A 27440-nucleotide genomic window follows, 5' to 3' on the forward strand; every position below is an offset into this window, starting at 1 on the left:
CTAACCAAAGGCAAAAGATTGGGTGTAGCACACTTGTTTTCGTAGCGAGCATCGTGTTCGTCGATCAGTGAATTTATATTTTTCCTCAAGTCTTCCCTGCATATCTTCACCGACTGAAAATGATCTGTGTTCAAGTAAGTACAACTGCTGCTTGTTGTTTCTTAACTTGCTGTCAGTCGTCTAGGTTAAACTGTGGTACCTGCAATGCAAGGTTTTGGTCGAAGTACCCGAGAACGAAGTGGGGAGAGTGGAAGCCGTAATGTCGGCGCAATTACCACAAGAATGGCGATATGTTAGCCACAGACGCGTTTCGCGACCGTCGCATTCAAGTGAGTACTGCTGTATATTAAATTATTGTCATTGTAAATTTATAGCAACTCTTATTTACTGTACAGTATGCCCTCAGAAATGTTGTTTTGTAAATAAGCTGAACTATATTTTCCAGGGTTTCGTTATTGACATTATGCAAGTGTTGTTCCAGAAAGTTCGTGCATTCAATCGAACAAATTTACTTGTAAAACTTGAATACACATAATAGTGCAATAGTGAGTTATGTAGTACCGTAACTAGGTAGAGCGAAAAAAACTCGTTTAGTGAGAGATATATATTTCTAGACTGGAACTATAACACTGTTACAATTGAGCATTTTGGCTATAAACAGTAGTCTTATGGGATAGGATAATGGACTGATTTCCTGATGTTATTTATGTATGTTTTCAAAGTTGTTTCAAACATGTAAAAAAGTGCTCGATTTTATTTTTCTTGAAATGATCTTGACTCTCTTGATTAGGAACTGTGCCTGCAAGACAAGATGAAAGCATGGGTTTACCTGGACACCCAGTACAAGAAACACTAGCTCCTCCAATTGCATCAGGAGCAGCTGGCCATGGGGATACATGGGCTGACAGTGTGCTGGGTGGTTTAGAAGACCATCCACCTTGTCAACATTGCCTAATGGGGCCCTGTATCACTGCCAGTGAGGTGACTAGGATACAGGGATCCTGTGCTCCTGACATAACAAATCATGTCAAGCGTCTAAAAAATTATAGAAAGTTTTGGAAAAGTTTGAACGATAGGGGTTTGTGGCAACACGAGTTATATATCCATCGAAAGACCTCAGCTGGCCTCAGTGAAGTCGAACTGTGAGAGTTAATGCCCCAGTGTGTCCTGGAAGACACACGAAAGCAGTATCCAAACCCACCAGGTGTGCCATATATGGGGCATAAAAGGGCATAAGAGGTGAACCAGTCGGTTTCTGAAGGGAAGGAAGTGATTCTCTCAGTTGTTTTTCTTTTAGCTGTGTTGATAAAAGAATTTACTTTATTTGGTTTGCTTAAAGTCTAAGTTTCGATTGAGTCAGTCTTTCACATTCATAATTAATCACCCCTTTAATCCCCTCAGAAAGAAGTTGGTTTACCTCTTATTTATCTTGTATAATATACCAAGGCTCAGTGTATCAAACTATGGTTTAGAAAGCAGGTGAGAACCAACCCAGGTAACAATATTTTGACTTTTATTCTCATGATTTATTTTATTTTTCAATTTGTGTATATCAGTTCAAACTCAATACAAACCTGTCTTGATATCTGGGCTCTGGAACACAAATCCCTATCCTTCGGACTACTGAAAAGTCTCCTCTACTGCAGTTCTGATCTCATGTTACCATGGCAAGCCACAAGCAAAAGAATAACTTTGGATGCTCATGACGTTGATGCATTGTTATATTTCTGGTCTTTTGATACCTTTAATTTGGTGGGTTTGGAAAGTTTCTTATCTGTATAGAATTGTTGACACCAGTCTTTCATATATCTTTTTGTGTAGCTAACCAGTACATTTCAATTGTGAGTGGCATTTGTGGAAAAAAGATACATTCAATCCAGGCTCACTTGAAGTTTGCTCCACTAACATCAATGTTTATTTGCTGTTCCCTACAACATGCAAATAAGGGGCTCTACAGCAGTATAGAGCCAAATACTGAAATTTTTAGTGAACACCAAGTGTTGCAAAGCCACAATACAAAAGTCAATAAACAGGATAAATCATGGCACTCAAATAGTATTAGGTTCAAGTTCAAAGAGTTCAGTTTTAGGGGCAGACTGTTGGTGATGACTTTTATTAAATTTGTTGGCTCCGAAAGGAGCCGTTGGTTTTGTGATCTACCCTGATCCACCAAAGGGATTCACTCAGTAGTTCAACTGGAAAAAGGTGGCCCAGACAGCCTCCCTGATGAAGGTTTTTGGACGGAGATTTCTGTGGCCTGTTCTGCGGGTTGGCCAGCGCACATCTTGAAACAAACTCACTGATGTCGCTTCTCTGTCGACGTTTTCATTCTGCAATGACATATCCACATCAGTATATAAGGGAAAAAGACCATAAAGTTTACATTAAATTAACTGACATTTGCATATGGTAATCCTGTCAGAGAGGGAAAATACTGTCTTTTGCTTACCCAGTCCATTACTGCTAGTACAATGTGCATGTTAAAAGTACGGTCAGCAAAGTGAATTCTCTTTGGGCAGTAGATAAGGATGCAATTATTAAATGATTCCACCCAGTAGGTTTCGCAGCACTACAATTTGAAAAATATAATAATCATATAAACAGTTGCTTCTGGGTTATTGATATCCATTAATGTTATTTCCCCTAAATAATGAGAAGTTTCTTTGAAGTGAGGTGATGGTGAACAAACCAAGAATAATACCCACTGAATGCTAATTTACCAAGTAGTAGTCCTCAGCCAGCTTGTACACCTTAGAGTCCAAAATGAATCTCCGTAGGGTGGCTACTGCTCCTTGATTAGAGATTTTCACTTTGCTGCACTGGTACCCAGGTTGCTTACATTTAGATTCTGGATCACAGCCACCATGATTGCCCTGCAATTGTGAAAGGTTTATGGTTCAGTTTTCCACATTTAAATTTTATATCAGCATTAACTAGTAGTTAGGTTGAAAATTTAGATATTTCATAGCCATCCTTATTTACACTCAAGTTAATAGCAATCATTGAACCTCAGTCATATTGAGATGACTGGTTTAATACCTGATAGTTATCAACTATTGTCAGCAGCCTCCCCCTTAGGTCATCTGCACTGGTACAGTTTTTCATTGAATAATAGAAGTGGCGTTTAACACTGGCCTCTGCAAATTGAAATGGTATTAATTTGACAAAAAATAAGTTTATACTGCTGCAGAGCAACTGTGCCTAAGAGAATAAATGAAAATCACTGGCATAGAACCTGCCTTGTATAATTTTTTCTCTAACAGACAGCTGGATTAATTTTCCAGAAAGGAATAATGGATTACACGTATACATATGCTTGTCTTGCCTTTGCCACTCCCTTAGTTCCTATGAGGCAACAACAAAAGTAGAGAAAATAATTTTTTGCTGGTAGAGAGTACAGATTATCGGTGTTTAAAATAAGTACATGCCATCATACAGTGACATTATTTAGGTGATTCCTTACCATGCCCAGTATCAAAAGAATTCTGGATGTTCTGTGTCGCCAGCCAATTCTTTATTTTTGGTACAAAATCATGTGCCACCTCTATCACAGTGAGTCCTAAAAGATGTAAAATTAATAACATAATTTACAACTGGGAGAATTGTTAACCTAGAGAACATCTGGATCCATATAACTGGTACAGTTGAATAACCTTTTGCTTGAATGGCAGGGATAATTTTCTGCATTGCCTCGAACTCATGTGTTTGGAAGCTGCGGAACTCTGCTTTGGTAACAGTCTGGACAGCTACCACATGTTGGGTCCTGTCCCAAAAAAAGGAAAAACAAAACATGCTAAGATTTATACATAAAAACAATGCCAAAAAGTGTTAGTGATATGTCTGGAAAATTTGATCTGCCTGCACTTACTCATAAGATATCATTGCCATTGTTGAATGGTAGGCATTAGCTGTCGAGTCATGTCGGCAGTCAGTTATGACAGTCTATTGAATAAGCAAACACCAAAGATATCATTACTTGCAATAATTATTGTAGTAAAAGTGTCTGCATATGGACGTATACAATTGCAAGTACATAATTATAATGAATCAGTTATATTGTTCTATTTGCTACACAGAATTACCACTCCATTCCTTTGCTGATATGAATTGGTGTTCTCGACTTCTCGTATCCTATCCAACGTCGATGCATTAGCAGTATTGTTCACAGTCTGTGTATAGCCCATGGTGTCATACACTACAAAATAAACATTCCATGATTTTGTCAGAGGCAAAGAAAGGTGACAAAAAAGACAGAGGAAAAAATGTCTAAGTGCCACATCTGAGCAAAGATAATTCACTAAGAAATAATTATAGTTAACTCTGGAAACGTAAAACATGGGGGTATGGTAGATCTCCTGCCTTGAATGTGCATGCATTTTGGAAGGTTCAATTCAACATAGATAAAGGGGCACTCATTTACAAAGGTGTGATATGTTTTGCTCTAGATAATATGAAGCAAGCAAGAATGAACTGCTACTTCATGAGCTCACCATAATCGATATACTTATCACCAACACTGCCAAGCCTTGCAGCCTCTGCGAAGCCTTGATACTGGCTTTCCAGCATGCCAGAGCTTGTAAAACCATGAACCACTCTAGAATATGGGGATGGAAAAATGGCAACAATACAGTATACATACGTGCACCACCTGATGCACAGAAGACATTTTGTCAGGTTTATGTGTAGTTTTGTGACTCACAGGTGTAAAACAAACACCATGCCTGATGATAAATGCATATCTGACCAAAAACAATGGCTACCTCAAGAAGGGAATAATAATTACTAAATCTAAATATTGTACGATACGTAACTATTGAAAGACTACGACTGAAGCATTAAAATATGATTTGTCTTACCTGCAGTTAGCAGTGTACTTGTTGCCAAGTATAGACGAGCTGGCCCACTTCACCTTGTGCCCGTTCTTACAACGCAACTCCACCCTCAAGACATGACCATCCATATTTATACTTGCACTGCCATCACACACGTATTGCGATCCACAGGTACATCCTGCAGCAGTTTCCTGGAGCAACAGAGTGAGGCTATCCTGCCCACAGATAAAAAACTTTCTGCCTCGCGAGCTGGAGACAGAATCTGCTTATAAAGAGGTGCTTCCCCACACGGCCACTGGCACTGGAAGTCGATTGTTTTCACTTCTCGTTGAGTATAAAGCTCAAAAACAGACTGTAGAATTTGCCTGCACTTCAACCGAGTGCATTTCCTTTGCAGTTTCCCCCGTTAATCCCTCATACCGATCCATAAGAGCTATCAGGAAATCAGCATTTGTCTGCCCAGATCGCAAATTCGCCATATTGCGTAGCTGCACGAATCTTTCATTTGTGGCTCTCATCTCGTCCTCTTCGCAGATCCGGAACTGAAAATTTAAACTAAATTGAGGCTTTCGAGGTTTTTCCTTTTGTTTCTCATTATATACTTTCTGCTGATCACACTTGGCTTTCTTCGCACAAGGCTCACCAAAACCCAACATCTTCTTAGATCGCGAACGGTTTTGTTTACAAGCAAAATCCCTCCAAATTTATTCAAACTTTCCGGGAATTTTGCGCCACTAAAAGTACCAATCACAGAGCTTCTTATATCTATAAAATACTAAACTATCCAATAGTAAGAAGCAAAAGAACATAGCAAGTTTGTACAAAGGAAAAGCCTGGGAACTGAAGAGGGGATTTTCAAACAAATGGCACGCAATCAAAGGTAATCTTCTTGAAGTCTTATGGTCAAATACGCCAAATGTTCTGTATGTAAACCATGAATAAAAGACAACCACTCAGTTTTGAAGTTAGCTTTTATTATTAATGGATAAATATCATATTTGGCGAAGGATATGAGCAAAGTTGATTCTCGCCTTCCAACGGCACAGCGGCCGCCATATTAGAAATTTCTTATCTAAATTTAATTGGTCCGGGGGAGCCCTATTAATACCAAGCCCCCGCATTTAAGAGACGTGAAAAGTAGACGAGGAGCTCAAGGAATGCGTCCGGAATCTCATTTTACAAGAAATATGCACTGGTCCTGATAGCCTTAATGGCTACAGGACTATGTGGCATGTCTTGCATCTCAAACACCGGATTAATGTTCCTCGGCAATTAGTCGAGTCATTATTAAGGGAGGTCAATCCTAGGGAAGTGGAACACAGGAGCCGTTGCCTTCAGCGCAGGATGTATGTGTCACCTGGATCCAACTTCTGCTGGCACATGGACGAGCATGATAAACTAAAGCCGGTTGGCTTTTCCATTCACGGCTGTGTCAACGGCTTTAGCCAAAGAATTATTTGGCTCGAGGTCCAACGATCGAACAAAAATCCAAAGTGTTTAGCAAGCTATTTCATCAAGCATGTGAAAGCAGCACACGGATGCCCAATACGCGTCTATACTGACCCCAACACTGAAAACGGTCTGGTTGCTGGAATACAGTGCTATTTGAGGGCTCAAGGATTGGATGAATATGCAGGATCCAAGTCTCACAAGTATGTATCGAGCACTAGGAATCAGCATATTGAATGTCAATGGTCACATTACAGGAAACAACATTCAAGTTGGTGGATCGACTTCTTTCAAGACCTTCATGAATCAGATATTCTCAATCTGACCAGTGACTTGCATAAAGAGGCTACTTGGTTTTGTTTTGCTGATCTGCTCCAGACTGATCTGGATAAGGTAAAGGAATATTGCAACAGTGACCAGATCAGGAAGTCAAAGCATGCCACTGTTTCCGGTGTTCCCGACATGATGTGCTTCCTGCCCGAGGATTTTGGACACAGCGACTGCTAAGTTCTAGTATCCCCACCAAGATTACAGAAATGGAAAATAGGTTTGAAGGATTCGATAATGAAGATGATGAAACCAACCCAGTTTTCTGCGAGTATTTTCAATACGTCATGGAAAAAAATAGCTTATCCCACTCCACAAGCATTCTGGAAGCAGGAATTCTTTTTGAGAAGCTAATCAAGTTCGCAACAGGTGAACCCTAAATTTCTCATGTTCTGTGACCAGGGAAAACACTTTGCTAAGGACTCCTTTGAGAGAGGAAGGAGGCAAGAACATAATAGTTTGTGCACTGCTACCAGCCAAATAACATATTGTGGGGTACCAGAAAATATTCCTACTCACCTTAAGGCCTTGGAAAGCCATAGGGGAGGGGACTTTCCAAATCCAAAATCTTCAAAGAAAAAAGTTTGAACCAAAACTGGAATATCTGGAAGGCTGGGGTCAAACCAACAATAAACCTCTGCGGGAGGAGTATGGATATTATCTGGAACAACACAATCATTTCTCACCATAAAATGGTGAGGGGCATCCTCTTCAATGGGATATGGGTACCGTTTCACCTTCCTAGTGTAATGCAAACAAATTTGCATGTTCATTTACTATGTTTCATTCCTGCATCTATGTCTGAGATACACTGAGAATTTTGAACAACCCATCTTCAATGACAAATGCATGTAATCCAAACAACAGGCTGCTTGCAAGTTACAGAATTTTAACAAATTTGTTGACACCATATTACTAATTAACACTTGAACATTCTGTCGGAAATGGCTTTGGCCAACACTTGGAGACAATAAAAGGTCATCTAAACTCTGCCAAAGGTCTTTTCGTGTGTTATTGTAGTGTCCATATTAAATTTAAAATCACTGTACGTGGTCATGTGAGCCACCGGTAACTGTACCCAAAGGGTGCAAGTAGAAACTGTTGGGAAACAAATTTGGTGGTTAGTGCTGCAATGAATGAATTTTACTGTTATGCCAAAACTGTTCTTCTCTGAGGGTAAAATTGGCCTTGTGGTTTTCCCAGTAAGAAAGTGGAAAATATCTTTAACACTCACAGGGCTGTTGGTAGACTCATTGTCCCCTGTACAATAAGACAAAATATAAAAAGCTATCAGTACTAGTTTATACTAACAATTAGCCACAAATCTATCAGTACTGGTTTATGATAGGTCTCTTTTCACTCTTTAGATTATGAGTGAAACACAAAATGAGATATACTAACTCCGGGAGAGGGACGTTACCCCCTATAAAAATTGCAGGTGTGGTTGTTGAAAATTTTAAAAACACCCCTAAAACAACAAAAACAACAACAGCAACTTCATTTCACCTCAGAGGTACCAGACTCTCATTTAGTAGGTGTTGCCTCCTAAGAGGCACAAATTAAAAAAAACACTGGCATTACTGTTTAAAAGGGAATAATTCAGAAACAAAAGCTATTTGCAAGACAAAAAACCTTTACAGTTACTTTCATTTTTTACATCCATAAACTTAAAGGCTCCTAAAAGGTACCAGGACAGCTCTAGCAGCAGTCATTTCGGGTTAAAGAACCCTCAGTGGTAACAATCTGCAAATGGTACACATGAGATCCCTGGCCTTTTTTGGGGGAGTATTAGCTGTTAGCTCTTGGAGAATGATGGCCATGTCCTGGCAGCATATCCCCATATATGGTATTTTCTTTAAAAAAAAAATCGCTAACATTTATTATTTTCTCCAAAAGTAAACTTTTATAGGAAACCCTGACTCACTTTGGCATCCTAAAGATTTGGAGATAGTCTAAGCACCACTCTTGGAAGAATTGCTGTTCAGATTAAAATTGCTATTAAGGAATATACACTCATTTTGAAATTGCAATTTTTGCATTAACTGGCCGATTTGAGATAATAAGTTACTCACAACTGTCTTCTGTTTCTTCAACATATTGATTGAAATGAGCCATTACAGCTGTTTCTTGTACTTTCTTTGTGGACCCTGATTGCGAGTATTCAGCATTTAATGCATTCATCAAGTATGTAGATGTGACCTGCCTCGTTGTTGTGGTCTTCAAGCTTCAAGTTTACATCGCATTTTTGTTTTTTGAAAGTTTTTCTTGCCAGTTGTGTTGAGATGAAGCAATTCTGATTTCACGGACTTCAGACTATCGGTAACATAAGATCTCTGGCTTCCGCTATCGAATAATATTTTCACCCTTGTGGACTTAGACCCATCTTCGTTAGTTGCCATTGCTGTTGCGGTTTGCAGTAAAACAGTTCCCTTTACTTCAGAGCTAGCAGTCGTTGCAGTGCTCGGGTGTAATGGACTCTCTGGTGCTTGGCTTGTAAGGGTCGTGTTTGCATGTCACATGCAAGCAAATTCTCATTTGGGGCAGATGACGAATCCTTCGATGACAGAATTTGGTGGCAGATGGACTGAAAATGGTTCCCTTGGCAATGTTGGCAGCTCTTGTTACACGAATTACCACGATGACCGGATCTTAAGCAAACAAAACATCTGCGATCCCTCTGAAGAATTTCGAAATGAGCTTGCGGGTCAGTCACACATTCACAAGAAGCCGAATAATGATCACCACGACAATAAACGCATCTGATTCAATTTCCTGACATTGATGGAGGTTGCGTGCCTCCTTCAGCGACTAGAGCTACAGACGACGGGGCTAATTTCAACTGTGATTGTTTTGGTTTCTCCATAGTGTTCACATTTGTTTTGACACCTGCGCTAATCTCTTGAGCCTCAACTTCCTGTTGGATGACATCCAATAACTCTGAAATTTCCCATACCTCTTGAGCGGTGTTTTCACAACTTGAATTTGCACTTCTTGTGGTAATTTGGACATGATTACTGGAATCAATAAGCTTCCATACTTAGTAGAATTCACTCCCCGTGACGCTTACTCTCGTATGTTAATGCTAATCTTGTTGTATACGAACCGGAGTTGTGAAGCCTTATCTCCTGAACACACAGGAATTTTAAGCAGCTCATCCATGCATGTTGAGATAATGTTCTGGGTCTTGCCAAAACAATTTTGCAACAATTCAGTTGCCAAGTTGTAGTTCGCATCTGTTCGAGTCAACCGTTGTATAGCATGTGCAGCTTGACCCTTCAACAATGAATGCAAGTGGTTGAATTTATCTATTTGGCTCAATTGTGGGTTAGTGTGGATTGTGCTGCTAAAGCTATCCCAAAAGCTCTGCCATTGCATAATATCTCCTGAATTTCGGTAGAACAAGCTTAGGTAACTTAGCCTTAGGCTGAAAGGCTGTGGCATTTGTGTTTAAGTTAGTAGGCAATTGAAAAGCTGTACCTGGACTCCCCGGTTCTTGCGTATTTCCAGCTTGATTGTACGACAGACCATGTGGCAATTGCATTCCAGGTGGCATTAAGGTTCCAGGCACTTGAAGATTTTGGTCATTTCCAGAATCCAAGGTTGAAGGTACATTTTCGGCTTGAACTACAGGAATCGGGCCAATTGATTGCAGTGAACCAGAGGTCGCATTTTCTTCGCGTTTCTTTCCAGTCAATGCCGAAATTCCTTGGTCGTTCTGTTTCAGGCTTGTAGATCCAAGATTATTTTATTCTAAGAACTTAGATCCTCACTTTTCACTTATATTTCTTGGGCTTTGATCCAAGATAATTTTATCTGAGGACTTTGATCCTCACTTGTTAATTCTTGGGCTTTGATCCAAGATAATTTTATTTGAGGACTTCGATCCTCACTTGTTAATTCTTGGGCTTCAATCCAACATTATGAGTGAGGATCGAACCCCTTGCCATAACATAAACTAGGAAAGAATCCTTCAATGGAACATAAACCCTCGAACAATAAACTTCGATTGAAGCCCAAGCACTTAAAAACAAAAGGGGTTCGAAACAATAAAGGGAGTCGAGCATGGCACATGATATCATGGCCGCAGAAGCATGACCTATATAAAATAACTTAAAACAATGGAATAAACACGCACTTAAATAAAATAGGAAAGGTAATAGCTTATTAAAAGGTCAAAGTAAATTCAAAGCCTTCAAAATGGTGCCACGATAACTATGATACAAACAATACTGTCCTACATGATTAGCGTAAACCCCATCAGCTAACAATAATTTTCCAGCCTTATGATAGAAACGCCCCTTGTGAAACCAACAAAAAAGGTAAGGAAGGAGCTCCAAAAGGGAACAAACTAACTCATTGCAGGTGGCAACCTTGTCGTTGAAGACACGTGGCAAACAACACGGGATGACATGGCAGACACACATCACCTTTACCAAAAAGAGATTGTGTAGAAAACAAGCCAAAACTTGGATGGAAGCTGCTACAAGCGAGGGCTCCTCAGTAGAAAGGTCATTGGTACCAATTTCTAGGATAACTATATGCGGGGGTGAGCAAGAAACAACATGAAGATTGTAAGACCAAAGCTTAAGGACAGTGCGGGTGCCATGACCAAACAAGCTAACATGTGCACAGCTTTCCAGATCAAAATCGCTGCAAGGCTGTAGCTTTAAACCCCACTCTAAATCAGCATGAAGCCTTTAGAACGTGACCCCAAACCAGAACCTGGGGCAAATTGGAAGACATTATAGCAAAGAAAAGACAAGAAAAATTATTACCTTGCTCAAAGCAAATTTTCCATGTTCTTTCACAATGAAGAATGACACATAACTCTACATCCCGACATGATCAGCAATGTGCTCTACTAGGGGTACAAAAAATTGCCCCTGACCACTCACCCTGTCCTGAATTGATTATTACCCATACATGAGTAAAAGTTATTAATTAATTTATTAACAATCCTTTTCAGGTAAGGACATAAAAATTTTATTTGTAAACAAATATTTCATTTAAACACTTGTAAATTATTTTTCATTATTTTCTTTCTTTTTTTCTTGTAGAATTGCCATCTGCACTGCTAAACTTATGGAATTGATGGTCATTAAAGTTTGTTTGACTGATTCTCACTCAGTTTGTTATTGTTTAGTTTACAAGATCATTCCTTTCTTTTGTAAATTTTTCTGATTTAGTTCCCTGTACCTGTTTTACATACAAAGACAAATTCAACCTCTGGGAGCACAAAATGGCTGAGCAAAATGTAAAAAGCCAATTTGATATTAAACTCCACTGGGACTATTATGCTGCCGTTGCCTTGTACGCTTTATTATATTTTCCTGCAAAGAAGCGCCCGTATCCAAAATTTATGAAAAGCAGGAGATCCATTATTTAGACATGTTTCAAGCTGCGAATATCGATCATAAGATATATTTCATATTACTCCAGGACAAGCTCAGAGAGTTGCTGATGTTTATTTATCGTTAAAAGGGGCTTCATTGGGATTAGATCCCTCATAGCATTCATAGTTTAACATCCCCCATAACTGGAAAATGAGTCACTGTAATGCAATTAATCATTATCATTGGGATTATCAAATCAGGCCTGACTGCCTTTAGGGTTATTCCTGGAAAATTTAAAAGAGTAAAATATTTTAACACTGGCACCAACATAAAAGTTAATATAAATGAAATCTAAACTCAGTGTATCTTTCAGAACAGCTCATCAATCAAATACGTGAGACACTCAGGTCTTGGCTCGCAGTAGTACAGAGTATGTACGATTAGGGATGGCAATGACTTGAACGTCTTATTGCACGCCCCATAGTATGCAGTTTTTCTTGGACTGTGATGCCCATAAGACACATGATGATGCAAATGCTTATAGTTCAAGAAAGAGCTCGGGCAAAGGAGGCACTTATAGCAACGTAGTCCTTCCATTTCTATCTAAGTTCAATTAACAAAATGTCCTTTACATGCTTCATTACCATAAAAACGTGTCTGAAGGTATCAGGACAGCATCTAGGTCTTTAAACAAACTGAAAATTATGAGGTGTTTTTAAATGCCTTAATGATGAGGTCACTTTCATTAATGAATTAATTTGGTTTAATTTTATGTCCTTTGTTACTTCATGAAGGGGCCTTCACACACCCCTTCTATTGTTCTTGGATGCTATATAGCCTTCTGTTTCCCTCAAAGCCGAGGTTTGCATGGCGTGGGCTTCTAATTTCCCATGCCTTTTAATCAAACACCTGGTAATTAGGCATTAGTGATGGTACCCACATTGCAACTGTGTCTACAACCACACCTCTTTTCACAACACCTTTAATGGGACAGGTACACTATGAAAAAAGCAGATTTATTTAACTTCTGAATCATGGAGTTGGCATTAAGCAAGACAGTACATTAAGTGTTTACATGATGCAATCTATGTTTCCTCCAAAAGGTTGAATTGTCTCAGAAACACTGTTAAGAGTTATGATTCAATTCAACAAAGAAATTATTAATTTGCAACTGTAGTAGAAATTAGACATGATGTCTTTAATTATATTTTTAGAGGACGAGGAAGACCCAGCACAAAATCTGGTTGTACTTTGTTAGAGAAGACTGACTTTAACCGCTGTTCTTTTTTAAAAGAATGTCCCGACTGGGACTCTTACATAGACAACCTTGGAGATGGCACACAAGTCATATTTCCAATTAGAGCAAAACCTTTTGTGAGCTTGGGACCACAGACACATAAACTTGTGGAGGGGAAGCTTGTACCTAAGCCCAGATACCATCTCGAAAAAGTAAGTTTAAGTTTTAACAAGCGCTCAATTGCAGTATTGTGATTGAAACTGAGAATGTGAATGCATGCTTTTAGATGGGTTTAGGTACAAGCTAATACCCTGCTTATTAAGCGCATTAATAACCCTGCTTCTAAGAAATTATGTTGTTATGTCAAGTCAGAAAGTTACATAAAGGCTTTGAAATTGTTGTTTATATTTGTTTATATTTTGAAGATTCCTCTGTTTATGTGCATGCTTTGTAGCTGCTCAGGCTAGACTCTTTTTTTTTTCTGTTTTGTTTGTTTACCCTTTCCTTTCCCTTTTCTGTTTCCTTTTCCCCCATCGTCTATATGCCTTTTTCTTTTATTTCCCGGCCTTTCATGATCTGTGCCATTTCTTGCTTGGGGTTGTTCATTCTGAACTTGTGATGTAGATGTGTCTGGTGAGTTGTTGCTTTCCATGTTGGGTATGTTTGCTTCAGGTTGTCTCTTTTTACCCACACGCTTGACACTGATTTCTTGCTCCCAGTATTGAGAATTGTGTTTTGTGTACTTTCTGCTTGCTCTTTCTCTTTCTCTTAGAAGCCATTGTCTGTTTTCAAGTCTAAGAATATCTCCAACTGAGTCAAAGTGGTTTGATTTTCGAAGCACTACATTCCTTGCTGAGTCATTGTTTTTCTCAACTCCTTGACCAGTGAATACTTTTAGAGATTTATGTGTATGGAGGAAATAAGGGACATGAGCAAAAAGTACATGCATATATGGAGTAATTCTCTTTCTTTCATAGCCAATTCTCTTTCCTCTGAGAGAAATAAAGGTCTCCAACCAGTTTTGTGCCTTGTGCCAAAAAGTGTCAACAGATTTGTCTGAGGACCAGGAATTTATGTCTTCATACAAACTTCTGAAATCACTCCACACCTTGGATATTTCAGTGCAGGTATTTGGCTGCAGCACTTTACAGAGATTTTCTGGTAGCAAGGAGAGAATTTTCTTCTTGTCGTTTCCAAACAGACTTGTAAATTCATACTTTCCAGTGCCTTTATTGTCAGCTGGATTTCGGAGTTCCCAAACATCAAAACCCACACCATAGGATCTGATCTCACTCACGAGCTTTTTCAAATGGATGCCTTGAGGCTCTTTGGATGATTTTTCGAAATCTTCAATCTTATCCCAGTCAATGACTTCAGTGATAATGTTGTCTAGCATCACATCCATTACACGTACTAGCAGGTGTAACTCATCTACAATGACATGGTCAAGGTCTATGTTCAAAAGTGGTTCCTTCACACAGCAGTAATCACCTTTTCCTTTCTTCACCAGCTCCTTAATTTCCAATAGTGTTCTCATCATTGGTGGTGAATTAAAGTGATGGAAATGCTTGTCTGTTTCCCACCTTTTGTCTTTATGGATTTTACACCATAGGCAGGCATATAAAGATGTAGCCCCCTTAAGTCCCATGACTGTCAGTAGAAATTTATAGTCCCCTCCTAGAAAAAACTCAAGCTTAACTTCTTGACCATCAACACTAATAGTGCCTTTGTCAATCAGAGAATTTATTTCTGAAAATGTAGTCTTGAAAGATACCTGTAGTGTTTCATACTTTTCACTACCATTGACTACTGCAATGGTATGATTTCCTTTGGCAGACATAACTTCGTCTTGTTTCTGGAGTAGTGCACAAGAGAGAAGAATGTAATTAGATTTCTGTGTCATTTTAGCTCCATCCCCACTGATTTTTATTTTTAGTGTTTCATTGCCAAAATCAAACTCTGGATTTTCCTTTTTAAAAGCTGAAATTTGCTGCAAGAGAAGTGATTCAAATGATACTTGTGCACCTTCATTTGTTCCAGGAGTAGGTGTCACATGACAAAGTTTGTCCAGATCATTTCTGCATTGTTTAATCAGATAAGATCTTGGAAGACCATTTTCAATCATGCTAAATTCGTGGTAAAATTCATCACTGACACAGAATTTATCAAGAAGATAAAGAATTTGTTCAACTTTTTCCATGTCGGAATCGTTTATGTTAGTAACAGGATGTGAACATTCGCCTGATTTTTGTGCTTTGGTTTCAACATTTACTTCGTATGTTTTCCCTGTGTCTGCCTCTTTAACTCTAAGTGATTCAACATGAAGGCCAAATGCTTGTGAAAACCACAAAGCTGTTTCAGCTCTAGTCAGGAAAGCCTTCAATGTGCGCTGTCTGTTCTTAGTCTCAGAAATTTTTTTTCCATTGTAGGAAAACCCTTCATCTTTCTCAAGGCATTTGATATACTCTTGAAGTTGATTGTTGGTATTTTGAAGTTGACATAGTTCCTTACCCATTCTGTTGATAGTGTCCTTCATTTCATCAAAAAGGTTTTTTTTTCTGCCTCCAGGTTTGCATGTGCTGCTTTCCATTCTTGTAGATTATTTTGTAGAGAAACTACCTCATCTTCAACCTCTTGAAAAGAAGCTAATTGGTCTTCATGTAAATGAAATTTCAATGTTTTCTCATCCAATTGCTCCCAGTTTCTCTTACCTTTATTTGTGCGATACAGTGATAGAACATTTGCTGCTCTTTTTGCAAACTGCTCATGGACATTTTGGCGTTTACCCATGTCATCTTTGATTACAAATGCATGTGCTGGTGTACACATATCAATTAAATCTGGAAACATTAGCTTTCTTCCATCATTGACATAGTAAAACTTGGCCTTCCCATTGCTTTTGGTATATAGAATTCCCTGGAGGCCTCTATAGTTCCAGAGGAAGTTGATATTCTCAGAGTTGTTTGTAGTTTCTAAAAGAAAATTTAAAAAAATAATCAATAAAAACAAACATACTCTCAGGCATAAATCAATCAATCAATGGACAGTATAGAAGAGAATCCTGGCTTTATACACTGTAAATAATCATATTTACTGAATATATATTTAAAAGAAAATTAAAGGTGAGTGAGATTTGAACCCACAAAAAAAGTATCCACTGAAAAAAGGAGATCCTGTTGATAATAAAGTGTATGGTAGATCACAAAATAATGAGGACAAAAATGATGTATTTTGCTCTCACATCACCTTTTTTTAGCTGGATAGACTGGCCTTCATCAGGGTCATGTTAAGGTCTCGTGAAGTACATTTTATGCAGCTGAAATGTTGGTGATGATTATATATATATATTTTTATGTTATGTTACTTTGTATCTTTCATCTTATGGATATTCCCTTCCCCTTTCACTCTCTACCACCCCTACCTTCTTATCAAGGAATCACCAGAGAAGGTTAAGAAAATATACCAAAAAGTTTACAAGGTTGTAAATATCAGGACAAAATTACTCACCTTCTTGATGAGAGGAATTAGCATCTTGACCCGCTGCTTGAAACTTTTCTTGCTCCCTCACAAGATAATACCACTCTTTAATGGTTGAATATGCCAAAGAAATTGTTAAGGCTACCTTTCTTGTTGCTATGTTTCTTGCATATTGCAAAGATTTATCTACAATATCGATTTTCCAAGGTTGAAATGATTTATTTGGTGGTAGTTCAGACATGGCATTTATAAATATTTTATTTTCCCAAGATTTTCCCGCAATCTTCCCGCTTTTTTCCAAATCCTGCCGGTTCTCATGTTCAGCGGCTTTCCTATTGCAAGAGGGAACACCACTGACCAAGGAAACGAGGAAAAACAAAATGGCTGTCGAAGAGAACAAAAACAGACAGGAGCAACGGCCATTCTTGCCTCAGTGTAATGGCTCTCACTTCGTTGATGACATTTACAGAAAATAGCACTTTTTATCTTGAAATGGCACTGCCTTAGCTGCTGTTTATATGGGAGAAGATATCTTAATTGGCGAGCTTTTCATCTTATCTTTCGAATGCAATGCTGGGGAAATGTGTCGGTACGACGATCTTTGCATCAAGAGCTTAAGAAAATATGAAGGTAACCACCATTTACAGAGACTTATGGGAGAAAGGTACGCTTATTTCTGAGGTTACGTACCAGTAAAAGGCACCGACTAAAACAATTTTATCATCGCATGTTGTTCGAATAAACTAATTTTCGACAGCGGGAATTAGCTGGCAAGTAGAGAAGTTTACTCAGCTCTGTCAGGGAATCCAGTAAAGTCTGAATCTTGGGTCTCACTTCTCCTACAAAATAGATGCAGGTTCACATCAGTGCATTTTAAATAGCTTAACAGCATTGCAAGACTGAAATACTTTATTATATGATTTTTAGTACAGTATCATTATCACACTCTAACTTACTATTACTGTACGTGTAGACACCATTAAATTCAGTCAACAGTTGTTTCATACTTAATAAGGAACATTGTGTAAAACATGCAGTCATATGTTAATTTATATTAAGAAAGTAAAATTAATTATTTCATGTGTGTGCACACAGTTCTTACCTCTTAAATACTGAGCAACTATAACAGCTGCAAGTCTGTAATCACAACCTCTGAGTTTCTCCTTTCTACCTAACGTACATTCTAGGATCTCGTCAAATCCATTTTCTTCTTTTTCAAGGTTAGAAGGCAACTTGGTCAGGACATTGGCTATATGTTCTTTAATGTCATGGAGGGGCTCTGTTGTTAGGACTTCATAATTTCCTGTTTAAAATATATGGATAAGATTATGCGTGGCTGCCCTATCTGGTTTTTGCTTACTACAACTGCTAGTTTCAGTTTTTACCACCTTCTTCGAAATGCAGACTTTTCTGTCTGTCACTTCTTCACATAGGTTTGTTCTCAGTTTTGACCAGAACCTTGGGTATTTTATTGCGTGAGGCATGTATGTCTGTATGCACATGTACACACATAAAATTGAATAGTAATCTGGTACATAATAATAGGTAATATTCCCACCCAAACCAAGGTGTGCCATTTTCTTTGCTTGGTCAAAGAACATCATGGCAGGCACTTGTTGTATCCCACCAAGCTCCTCCTTCAGAATTTGTTGCAGATCTTTCTTCTGACCGTCACATGGTAGCCCATGAGCAGCACACTCCCTCCTCAGCTCTTCTACACGAAGGTCTTTAAAGGGTTTTATGCCACCATTTCTCTTTTGTCGGCCAACATGTCCTTGCAGAACTTTCTTTAGGCATTCTGGGAGGCTCAAGTGTGGTCTGCTGAGAGAAACTGCAAGATTTTTGTACAGTCTGGCATCACCACTGCAACTGGCACATCCAGCATTTCCACCTTTCTGTTCTCCAGCCTCAAATTCTTGTTGTGGGCCATCACCATGGAAAAGCCTCATCACATCAGTGATCTGTATGCCATTCAAGGTGGTTACTGTTACATCTGGGGTTTGCAGACAAGCCTTTCTGGTGTTGATACATGCAAGCTGCTCGACCTCAGATGACCCACACCTCCCAATGTGCACACATGAAGTCTTTCAACTAGAGATTGCACATCAATGTTCTCCTGACCCCTGTCCTTCATTTCGTTGTTTGTGTAGTACAGTGCCTCATCGTATACTGCATTGACCGTCAATAAAAGGTGGCCATGATTTACAAGAGTGGAGTTGTCACGCCAGACCGTAAGGGGCCTTTTGAGTTCTATTTTGTTCAGCTTTTCTTTCCTCTTTGAAATGCTTTCTTCTCCTTTGTCCTTGCCCAACTGCTTGAGCCTGGAACTAATTTCACCTTCTGTCATCAAGTCAGCTACTGTCACTTCGAATTCGCATCAAACCCATTGACTCATGTTGTTTCAGCATACTCTTTCTGATATCAAGAAGAGGAATCTTCCAGCCAGATACTGTAAATGTTTCTGTCTTAATTGTCCCCTCTTTTGTCAATGTCACTTTCTTGAATGTTTGGGGTACAATCATTTCACCAAGAATGTACTCGCCACTATCAATTTTGCTCTACAAAAATTAAATGTAGCACATATCAATCAATAGATGTAGCATAGTTTCCAGCATACTGGTTGAAATTCATGCCATGGTTAATACTAATAATCATATGGCTATCTACACACAAGGAAGAACCAATGTATATATTAATTATTATAAGTTTTATTTCATTACATTTTATTTCATTTGTACATACACTGTATGTTTGGTTGACCTGTACATTTTGAGAGCAGTGTCAAGTTTAAATGGCAACATCCCAACGCCATTTTGAACACCAAGACCTCTCCCTTCTACAACTATATCAGCTGTTTGAATAGTTCCTTTTGTTTGAGTTTATTGCCCAACTTACCATTAAGGTTTCCCTGATCTCTTTGTTCATCTGTTGGTTTGGGACTGTAATCTCTCCACCCTGCAATCGTCTTAATCCTCGTCCGGCAGCTGGCTTTCCGTTTCTGAAGTTATCGAATCTGGATAACTGCACTCCTTTATCTTTAAGAAACTCTTTGACAACCATATTTCCAGTTTTGTTTTTTCAATGAGGCCATATTTACGAGCAAGGCTAGAGAAATTGATCTATAAAAGGAAATTTTAATCCACATTAGGGCTGCAAATGACTATTTTTTCCAGAACTTTTGCTTTTAGAAAACAATAACATGGAAGCAGTAAGTTCATGTTTTCTAAGAATGGTACACATTCAGAAGCTAATCTATGTGTTAATTTCATTATTGTATGAATTCATTTATTTATTTGTGGAGAATTTATGTTGAGGGGTTAGGGAATCGTTATTTAAGAAGAATAGAATCATGTGTACTAAAGGCATCTGCGTTTGATTGTTGATCATTACCCTCAATCGACATTTCAATCAATACCTGATCAACATCCAGATCGATACTTGGTCGACAGTCAATCGACACTTGATCAACAGTTGGTCGACAGACAGTTGAGTGTTAATTGACAGACTCACTTGCATCGGTCAAAAATTAGTCGATGGTCAACCGACTGTTGACTGAGATGTTGATGGAGTGATGATTGTGTGTCAACCAAGGTGTCGATAGAGTGTTGATAGAGTGTCAATGGATTGTTGATCCAGGGTCGTTGGAGGTTACAGATAGACACTCGACCATGGATGCCTTAAGTACACATGATCTGAGGAATAATTATGTGACATTTGAAAGATGGCCACATTATTTGAGGGAATACTGTATCTGAAGTAACTTGCATATGCTTTCTCCATCTTTCATTGCATTTACTTCTTCTAGGAGCCCATCCTTGTCAAAATCAAGACTACCTGGCTTTGGGGAGTGCCTTTTCTTCTTATGCTGGCCTTGTTCTTCCAGAAGTGCTCTTTTGTTTGCTCTGTTTCCAGCATCTTCTCTGGTTTCAAAGGAAAGTAACAACTGCTGTTGCTGCCGTTGGCTGTACGTCTGCCTAGTGGCAAGCATGGTGTCACAGTCCATCGTTGCCCATTGCTCCTGGATATGTTTCTTGTCAGCTCTGGATTTATTTCTCTTTTCTCGTTTCAAGTCAGCATGGGACTTTTTCACTTGGACATTTAGCTCAGGAACACTGGTTTGTGCAATAGCAAAAGTTACCCCAAATGTCTTTTTGAATGAAGTATTAATTTTTTCATACACTTCCTTCGTGGCAGCTTTAAGAGCCTTTTTTGTGACCTTTACGTTTCCAGCAGATGATTCTTTAAGGACTCAACTGTGGACTTTTTTGTAAATATCTTGATTTGTAACAGAGTTTGATTTATTACCCCACAGGGGAAGTAAAGATTGGAAGGAGAAATGATGAACATCACAGGCCTTGCATTGTGAACAGCATGCCTTTTTTCATGTTCTGTGAGCTTTTGCCAGTTGTTTGGACTGAAGTGCTCTGTATATTTTCCTCGCTTGGCTGTCTTCCATTTTTTAAAATGAAGTACAAGACTCTTGGACCGCTTATTAAACAAATATTTGTCTGCTTCAAAGCGATTTTGTGTTCTTGAAAAATCTCCGAGTACCATTTCCATCTCTTTTTCTGATCATACTCAACCTTGCTGTTGGCATTCAGATAACTTAATTTAGCTGCAATTCAAGCAAAACCACATCCGAAGTAGTAGGCAATTTTTTGGCGCCGAATCGTGGACTTGTTTTTGTGTCAAGTGCTGTTTGAGTTAATGCGTGCTCACGTAAACACTGAACTGATTAATATTCCTGGAGCTTACTCTCAACTGGAAATATTAACCTCTTGCAAACCCTCAGAAAATTACAATCTCTCTACAAAGCGCATACAATTATGCAGCAGACGAGCCGTTGTTTGAAGTATTAGCATAAGAACTGGTTTTAATTTATTTTTATTTTAGCGCCAAAACAAGGTGCCTATCACAAACCGGCATAAATTATGACTAAAACTTGCAATATGGTTCGGAAGGCGATTTTGTCTAAAAGCAAACACAATGAAAACAAAATTATTTTCATCGATAAGGCATTTATTCCTCACCTTTTAACATTTAAGAGAATGAAAATGTCTCTTTTTGACTAGATTCTGTTCTTAGCAGAGGTAATTCTTTCCAGTGTATCTTTTTTTGTCAAAATAACGATCAAAAATCCTTTGAAACTTTCGTGAAAAGTGTATCGATCACCAAAAAGTTTGATTCTTTGTCCGCCATTTTTTTCATTGGAGCCAAGCCTTTCATTAATTCATTTATTCTATTGGTCAGTTCATCTCGTTGGCAACAGAATAGTTGGTTTCCAAACCTTACTGCTCAAACAACTGCCCGGTCGGTCTAAAAAATTCAAAATGGTGGACAACTGTTTCGTGGGAAGATACTTGGAACTTGCTACATGGGAACACTTTAGATCTACCACAGCCAGTTTCAAATGCCAAGAACTTGCCAAAGAAGTTATCTTCTTCATTTCTATGGTTGGAAATATGGCAAAGTTGCAATAATTGAAATTCAATTGAGGGACTTTTGACCGCTTTCAATAATGTTGTATTTTACCTAGAAACTGTTCGAATAGAACAGACCATTTTCATGGATTGCCAAGCGCAGGTTAACAGTTCAACTATGCTACTTTTCAAATGTGCAATTAGTTTTTTAAGGAATGGAAAAAAAGTGTTCCCATTTCCCAAGTAAAATCACCTATTTTTTCCTTGTTATTCACAGCCCTTAATCCATAGTGACATGACAAGGTCACATGATATTTGAACACCAGACATGTAACAGTTATTAGACTGATCTGTCCAAATTTCATTCGATTCCATTGCAATCTCTTTAAACAGTGCAAATTTATGGTAAAAATGCATTTTTTAATAAGGCCCATGCCTTAATTTACTTGAGCTTTAGTAGGATTTGAATTGTACACTTAACTTGAGAGCGAGGAGCCTCAGTCAACAAAGAAGATGCATGTGAAAAATGCCCTCCAGAAAAACAACATGAGCAGAGTGAATTTCAACAAATTCAGAAGCTCAAGGAAGAGAATGAGAGCCTCAAAATAATTACATTAGACCTTTTTAATACCACATACAGATATCATGAAGCAGAATGCTAACTTAAATGTAGCCAGATTACAACACGAAAGCAGAGTTCAGGAGCTTCAACAAGTCAACGCAAAGCTACTGGAGAAAACACAAGATAACTAACACCTCGTTTCAACTGGCAAGTTGTGCATCACCAGAGTCCAGATTCTTGACTCCATCCATTCCGATCGTGTGACAGAACATGTGAAACTAATCTCTTAGTTAAATAGAAAACACACAAACAAGTCACTTTTTGCAGAATCCAATAAAAGCTGCAGTTTAAACATGGGATGTAAACCTTACCTTCCTGTTTTGAGTGAAGCATCACTCTGGGCTCATAACAGATTTTAACTATATTTGAGCATGCAATAAACAATAAACAAATGTGCCAATAAACAAAAACAGGGCTGAAGTGCTAACCCATTTTTAATGAAGGTATCAAGATAACATTGTACTCGATTGATACAGTTTAATATACATTAAAATGCTCTGAACATTTGTAAGAGAACCAGCATTCAGCAAACATGTTCACCAGTTTCATAGAGCCCTGACTAAGCACTATTCACAGGGTGGTAAACAACTCTATGATCCAGCTGAAATGGAAGCTTTCTATGATCAGCATGCTCCTGGACTATTTGGACAACTCTACAAAAGCATTGTAAATGACGAAAAGGAGACACCTTCTGAAAAGCACCTGGAAATGCAAAAAAAAAAAAAAGAGTTGCATCAATATTACACAATCTCAATTTCTTTTGCAATCAGGTACAAGTCATGTATATAAAATTATGTGCTTTTTGTTCCTATGGAAAACTCCAATGCTGTTGTCACCTTTTCCTGTTTTAATTCATCCTTGCACTGATAAAAGTTCAATCCCTCGCCTTAATGAAGAGTAAAATTGAAAGCATCAGTTGCAAAATGTCTACACTAGTTCAGACAAAATGTTTACTTAGTATTTTATCACAGATGTTTCAGTGGAGGAAGACTGTTATGCTAAACGAACTTGCAAAACATTTTTTTTTTTCGTGTGTGGTAGAAAAACTGTCTGATCCAGAAGGCAAATGGTTTAAATCTGAAAATGAAAGGAGCCAGTTACAGCTCCTTGATGTCTGGAATGGTTCTTGGGTTCAGCTGCTTCCCACAGACAATACTTAACTATGAAAAGACCTTGGCAGAAGCTAACAAGACAGAAGTAGAAAAGCAAATAAAGGAAGCTATAAAAGTGAGGTTATTAACTTGAATTAAATTGAATGACGTTAATCTAAGCAGCAATTTTTTTGTATTTCCACTTTGTACCCAATTTAGAAAACAGAACAATGTGTGATGGATCATAGCATAATTTTATTGTTCAATCAATGATTGTAGACAGTAGATGAGTCCACTTTGCATTATAACAAGGTAATACCAATACAAGTTATGATAGAAGTTTCACTGTTACTGTATACTCTGAGAGAAGAAACGTACAATGTTTCACCTACAATTTCCAGAATAGAAAGTTCATGCTCTTCATAGAGGACGACATTCATTTCACACATGCCAAGCACCATCCCACAAGTTCTGTAATGAGTACCACTTGGCATATGTGCACTGCAGTTGTGGATGTACATGACAAAATGGCAGCAGTTGATTTGGGAGATGATATCACTAAGAATCACAGCAATGTTCAAGTGACCATGGAGGATGGCTCAATCTGGCCTTGTCGAGGGGGTATTGACATTCAGCACCTCCTTGGTTTTGTATCTGTTCAAAGTGGAAAGTATTACCACCAAAGCTTCCTTCAACATCTCCCTCAGCAATTCAAAGAGTTCAACTGGTCAAATGTTGAGTAAAGTTTTAAGGAACTAAGGTAATCTATAAAATGCAGTGTACTTTAAGAATTCAGCAAGACATAAAGTCATCAAATGGTTTGCGTTGCTGCAATGTAACACATTTTTAAATTTGTGTGTCCCAGGACCTTGAATCTGAACTTTCTTTGAATCAGTAATAAATGCTTTAATTTAATGAACTCTGGATTGATAACTATTTTTGAATTTTTCTACACCACTTTGACGAGTCTTTATAAAATTTCTATAGATAATTCAAGTTCAAAAACTGTAAAGGATTCAAAGCCCGTACAAACTCTTGTTGAATTTTAATATATAACGTATATGCTGGGATGCTGAAAGAGATGAGTTAGCCACCCTTGATATAACACTGCTTATAGATGTCTTTCAGCAGCCACTACATAGCAAGCATCACTACAGGCAGGCAGTAAACCACATCTTGGCATTTTGCCCACAGTTATATGACTATCTCAACAAGTTCCAACTTACTCTGACTGGAGATTTCCCAACTTGGAAATACAATAAAAAAACAATTGAATCAGTGCTAGACTGACAGGTGGATGCATCAACAATCACATTTCCCGAGCAATTGCAGTTGCACACCTACACTTCCAGCCCAGATGTGTATGGCAGTGGATCCTCCTCCTCATGATCTAACTTGGGTGAAACTTTTACAGATAATGTTTTGTTGTTTGCCTGTACATCAAAGAGGCAAGCTAAATATCACTTATCAAAATTAACTTGATTTGAGCTAACATCTACTTGAATCAACAAAGATAACAACATGGCCATCATATACCAAGAAAACTATGGTAATGTTGCGTGTGCAATTGGATGTTCTTCTCTTTGCCATGCCTGATGGCAGACTCTGTATCATTCAGAGGAAAGGCCAAATGCCTTCACCATGCGACAGACCCTCTATTTTATACTGGTATTTTAGTATGATTTTTCTCCTTGTTGCCTTGTAATTGCCACTATTAAAGTATTCAGTCATAATGACAGGGTTGTTGGATTAGCAAGGTTGAAAGATAAGAAAATGACTAGACTTCCGTTGGGCATATGGTAGGGTTCCACTGTAGGTAAAGTCTGCATGCGAGCCAAGTGGCCCATCAGGCTGGAGCTTATCCCGGTTTCTGTAGCATGAAGTGACTAGGAGTATTTCTACTCCCCCCTGGATGGGATGCTAGTCCATCGCAGGGTTACCCCCAGCATTAAGTTCGCCGGTACCCATTTATACACCTGGGTGGAGAGAGGCACTGTGAGAGTAAAGTGTCTTGCCCAAGAACACAACGCAATGTCCCCGGCCAGGGCTCAAACCTGGACCGCTCAATTCAGAGACGAGCACACTAACCATGAGGCCACTGCGCCTCCCAAGGGTTCCACTGTATTTGTAACTAAATTCCAATAACTTTTATGGTACAAAAAGAGTAAAACAACTTTGCTTACACTCCCTTAGTTTTCTTTCCCAGATATGCTGGGGCCATTTTGTACTCTGTTGTCTCAGCTTTGGTTCTGAATCTGCTGGCTGTCGAAATATAAAAAAGACCAAATATTACAAAGGTAGTAGGTAATACAGTAGATGTAAAGTTTCACAATTAATCATAATGTTCATAATTAATCAATGACCTGTGATTAAACTTACGATGCTCTCAGTGTTTCCTTCCCCACATAAATCTGGGTCAAAGTTACAGGGACTTGGTTCCTGCTCACTCTCCTCAAGACTTTCCATTAGAACCTTGATGTAGTGTGTCGCAAGCCTCAATGTTCTGTTTTTTTGACAAATTCATGAAGTGCAGCAAATGCATTGAGCATAGATATCATGCAGCGTTTGCTTACTGCACTAAAACATGTACGTATATTAGGAGTGGGTTTCTCAGAGGCCATTGTAGAATCTGTAGAGTGAACTCATGACAATTCAACACATGTCTTTAATCAACATGGCGACCGGAAAGGACAAGGTCCCAGCATGCATTGCAAGCAAAGAAGATGCATAAAAAGTACATATATGGGTGTAACCATACACCTCCCTTCCTACTACAATCAAGTGAACTAATGAAGATAAAGGAAATTGCATGTCTACAAACATTGTTCCATCCTTAAACCTGGATTTGATGCCAAACACACCATTACTTAAAGTCTGACTGCCAGATATTCACAAGACTTGATAGTGCATAACACAATCTCTGAAGGGCATAAATGTAATAACTGTCTCCTAAACTGCACTGGTAGAGTCAGACATATTAGTCTAGAGGTTTAATCAATCAGGCGGCTTAACAATTCTCCCTGAATGTGTTTGTAATGAAGCCGTTTGACTGGGGACAGGCTGCATTGGAGCTTTGGTGGTAGCACACAGGAGCTTAAATGGACCAGTCATTTCGTCTGTGTCCTGAACAGTATGATCACATGCAGAACTGGTGAAAGTGGTTTGCTTGTCTACCTTTGAAGGGGACTGCAACTCAGCTTTGACAAGAGTGGATCTGTTACCTTGTAGTGTGCCCTTCTCTGTTTCAATGATAAAGGAGCAAGGATGCTGAGTGCACCCCAGGCCGCACAATCCCTACGGACATGAAACATATTTTGCAACCTTTTGTATTTTGGCTCTAACGAGCAGATCTTTTAAGGATTTCCCTTTCTTATATGGAAGGATAGGTGGTTGTTTGAATATCTGGCAAAGTACCAGTTGATTTTGTACGAGATGCCATTTTTTGAGTAAAGCTTCTTTTAAATTGGATATTGATGGTTGATATTGTGTTTCAACAGGCAAGATTTCTTTCCTTTCTTTGTTCTGTTTAAGCACTGTAGTTCTTCCTGTGAATTTTATTCCTGATAGGATTTTGTCTATTAGATTGTGAGGGTAGCCTCGTTCTAGCAAGTGTTTCTTGAAGTTTGAAATGTTCTCTTCAAAGGTAGTTTTT

General features: G+C 38.6%; 3 protein-coding genes, 1 long non-coding RNA gene and 3 pseudogenes across 4 annotated transcripts in view; 1 reads left to right on the forward strand and 6 right to left on the reverse strand.

The window, feature by feature from the left end:
* LOC145499888 (uncharacterized) overlaps positions 1–27440 on the reverse strand; it is a 79028-nt gene that overhangs the window by 12325 nt on the left and 39263 nt on the right. The window lies entirely within an intron of this gene.
* LOC145500625 (uncharacterized) lies at positions 6057–6988 on the forward strand. Its single transcript, XM_081480143.1, is given in 2 exon segments — positions 6057–6800; positions 6803–6988. Coding segments are annotated over 2 exon segments (930 nt in total).
* LOC145500624 (uncharacterized) lies at positions 8828–10240 on the reverse strand (annotated as a pseudogene).
* On the reverse strand, positions 13118–17378 carry LOC145500528 (uncharacterized; annotated as a pseudogene).
* LOC145501398 (uncharacterized) lies at positions 17842–19715 on the reverse strand (annotated as a pseudogene).
* LOC145501399 (uncharacterized) lies at positions 19420–22888 on the reverse strand. The gene is made up of 2 exons (XM_081480884.1): positions 22861–22888; positions 19420–20903 (listed from the first exon to the last, which is right to left on the reverse strand). Exons 1-2 carry the CDS (start codon positions 22886–22888, stop codon positions 20386–20388), a joined length of 546 nt encoding a protein of 181 aa, XP_081337010.1. The 3' UTR covers positions 19420–20385.
* Positions 23115–25301, reverse strand: LOC145500307 (uncharacterized). The gene is made up of 2 exons (XR_014051042.1): positions 24181–25301; positions 23115–23399 (listed from the first exon to the last, which is right to left on the reverse strand). It is a non-coding gene; the product is annotated as an uncharacterized LOC145500307 (long non-coding RNA).

Source organism: Orbicella franksi, chromosome 10 (genome assembly GCF_964199315.1).
Source record: "Orbicella franksi chromosome 10, jaOrbFran1.1, whole genome shotgun sequence".
In the NCBI taxonomy this organism is placed as follows: domain Eukaryota; kingdom Metazoa; phylum Cnidaria; class Anthozoa; order Scleractinia; family Merulinidae; genus Orbicella; species Orbicella franksi.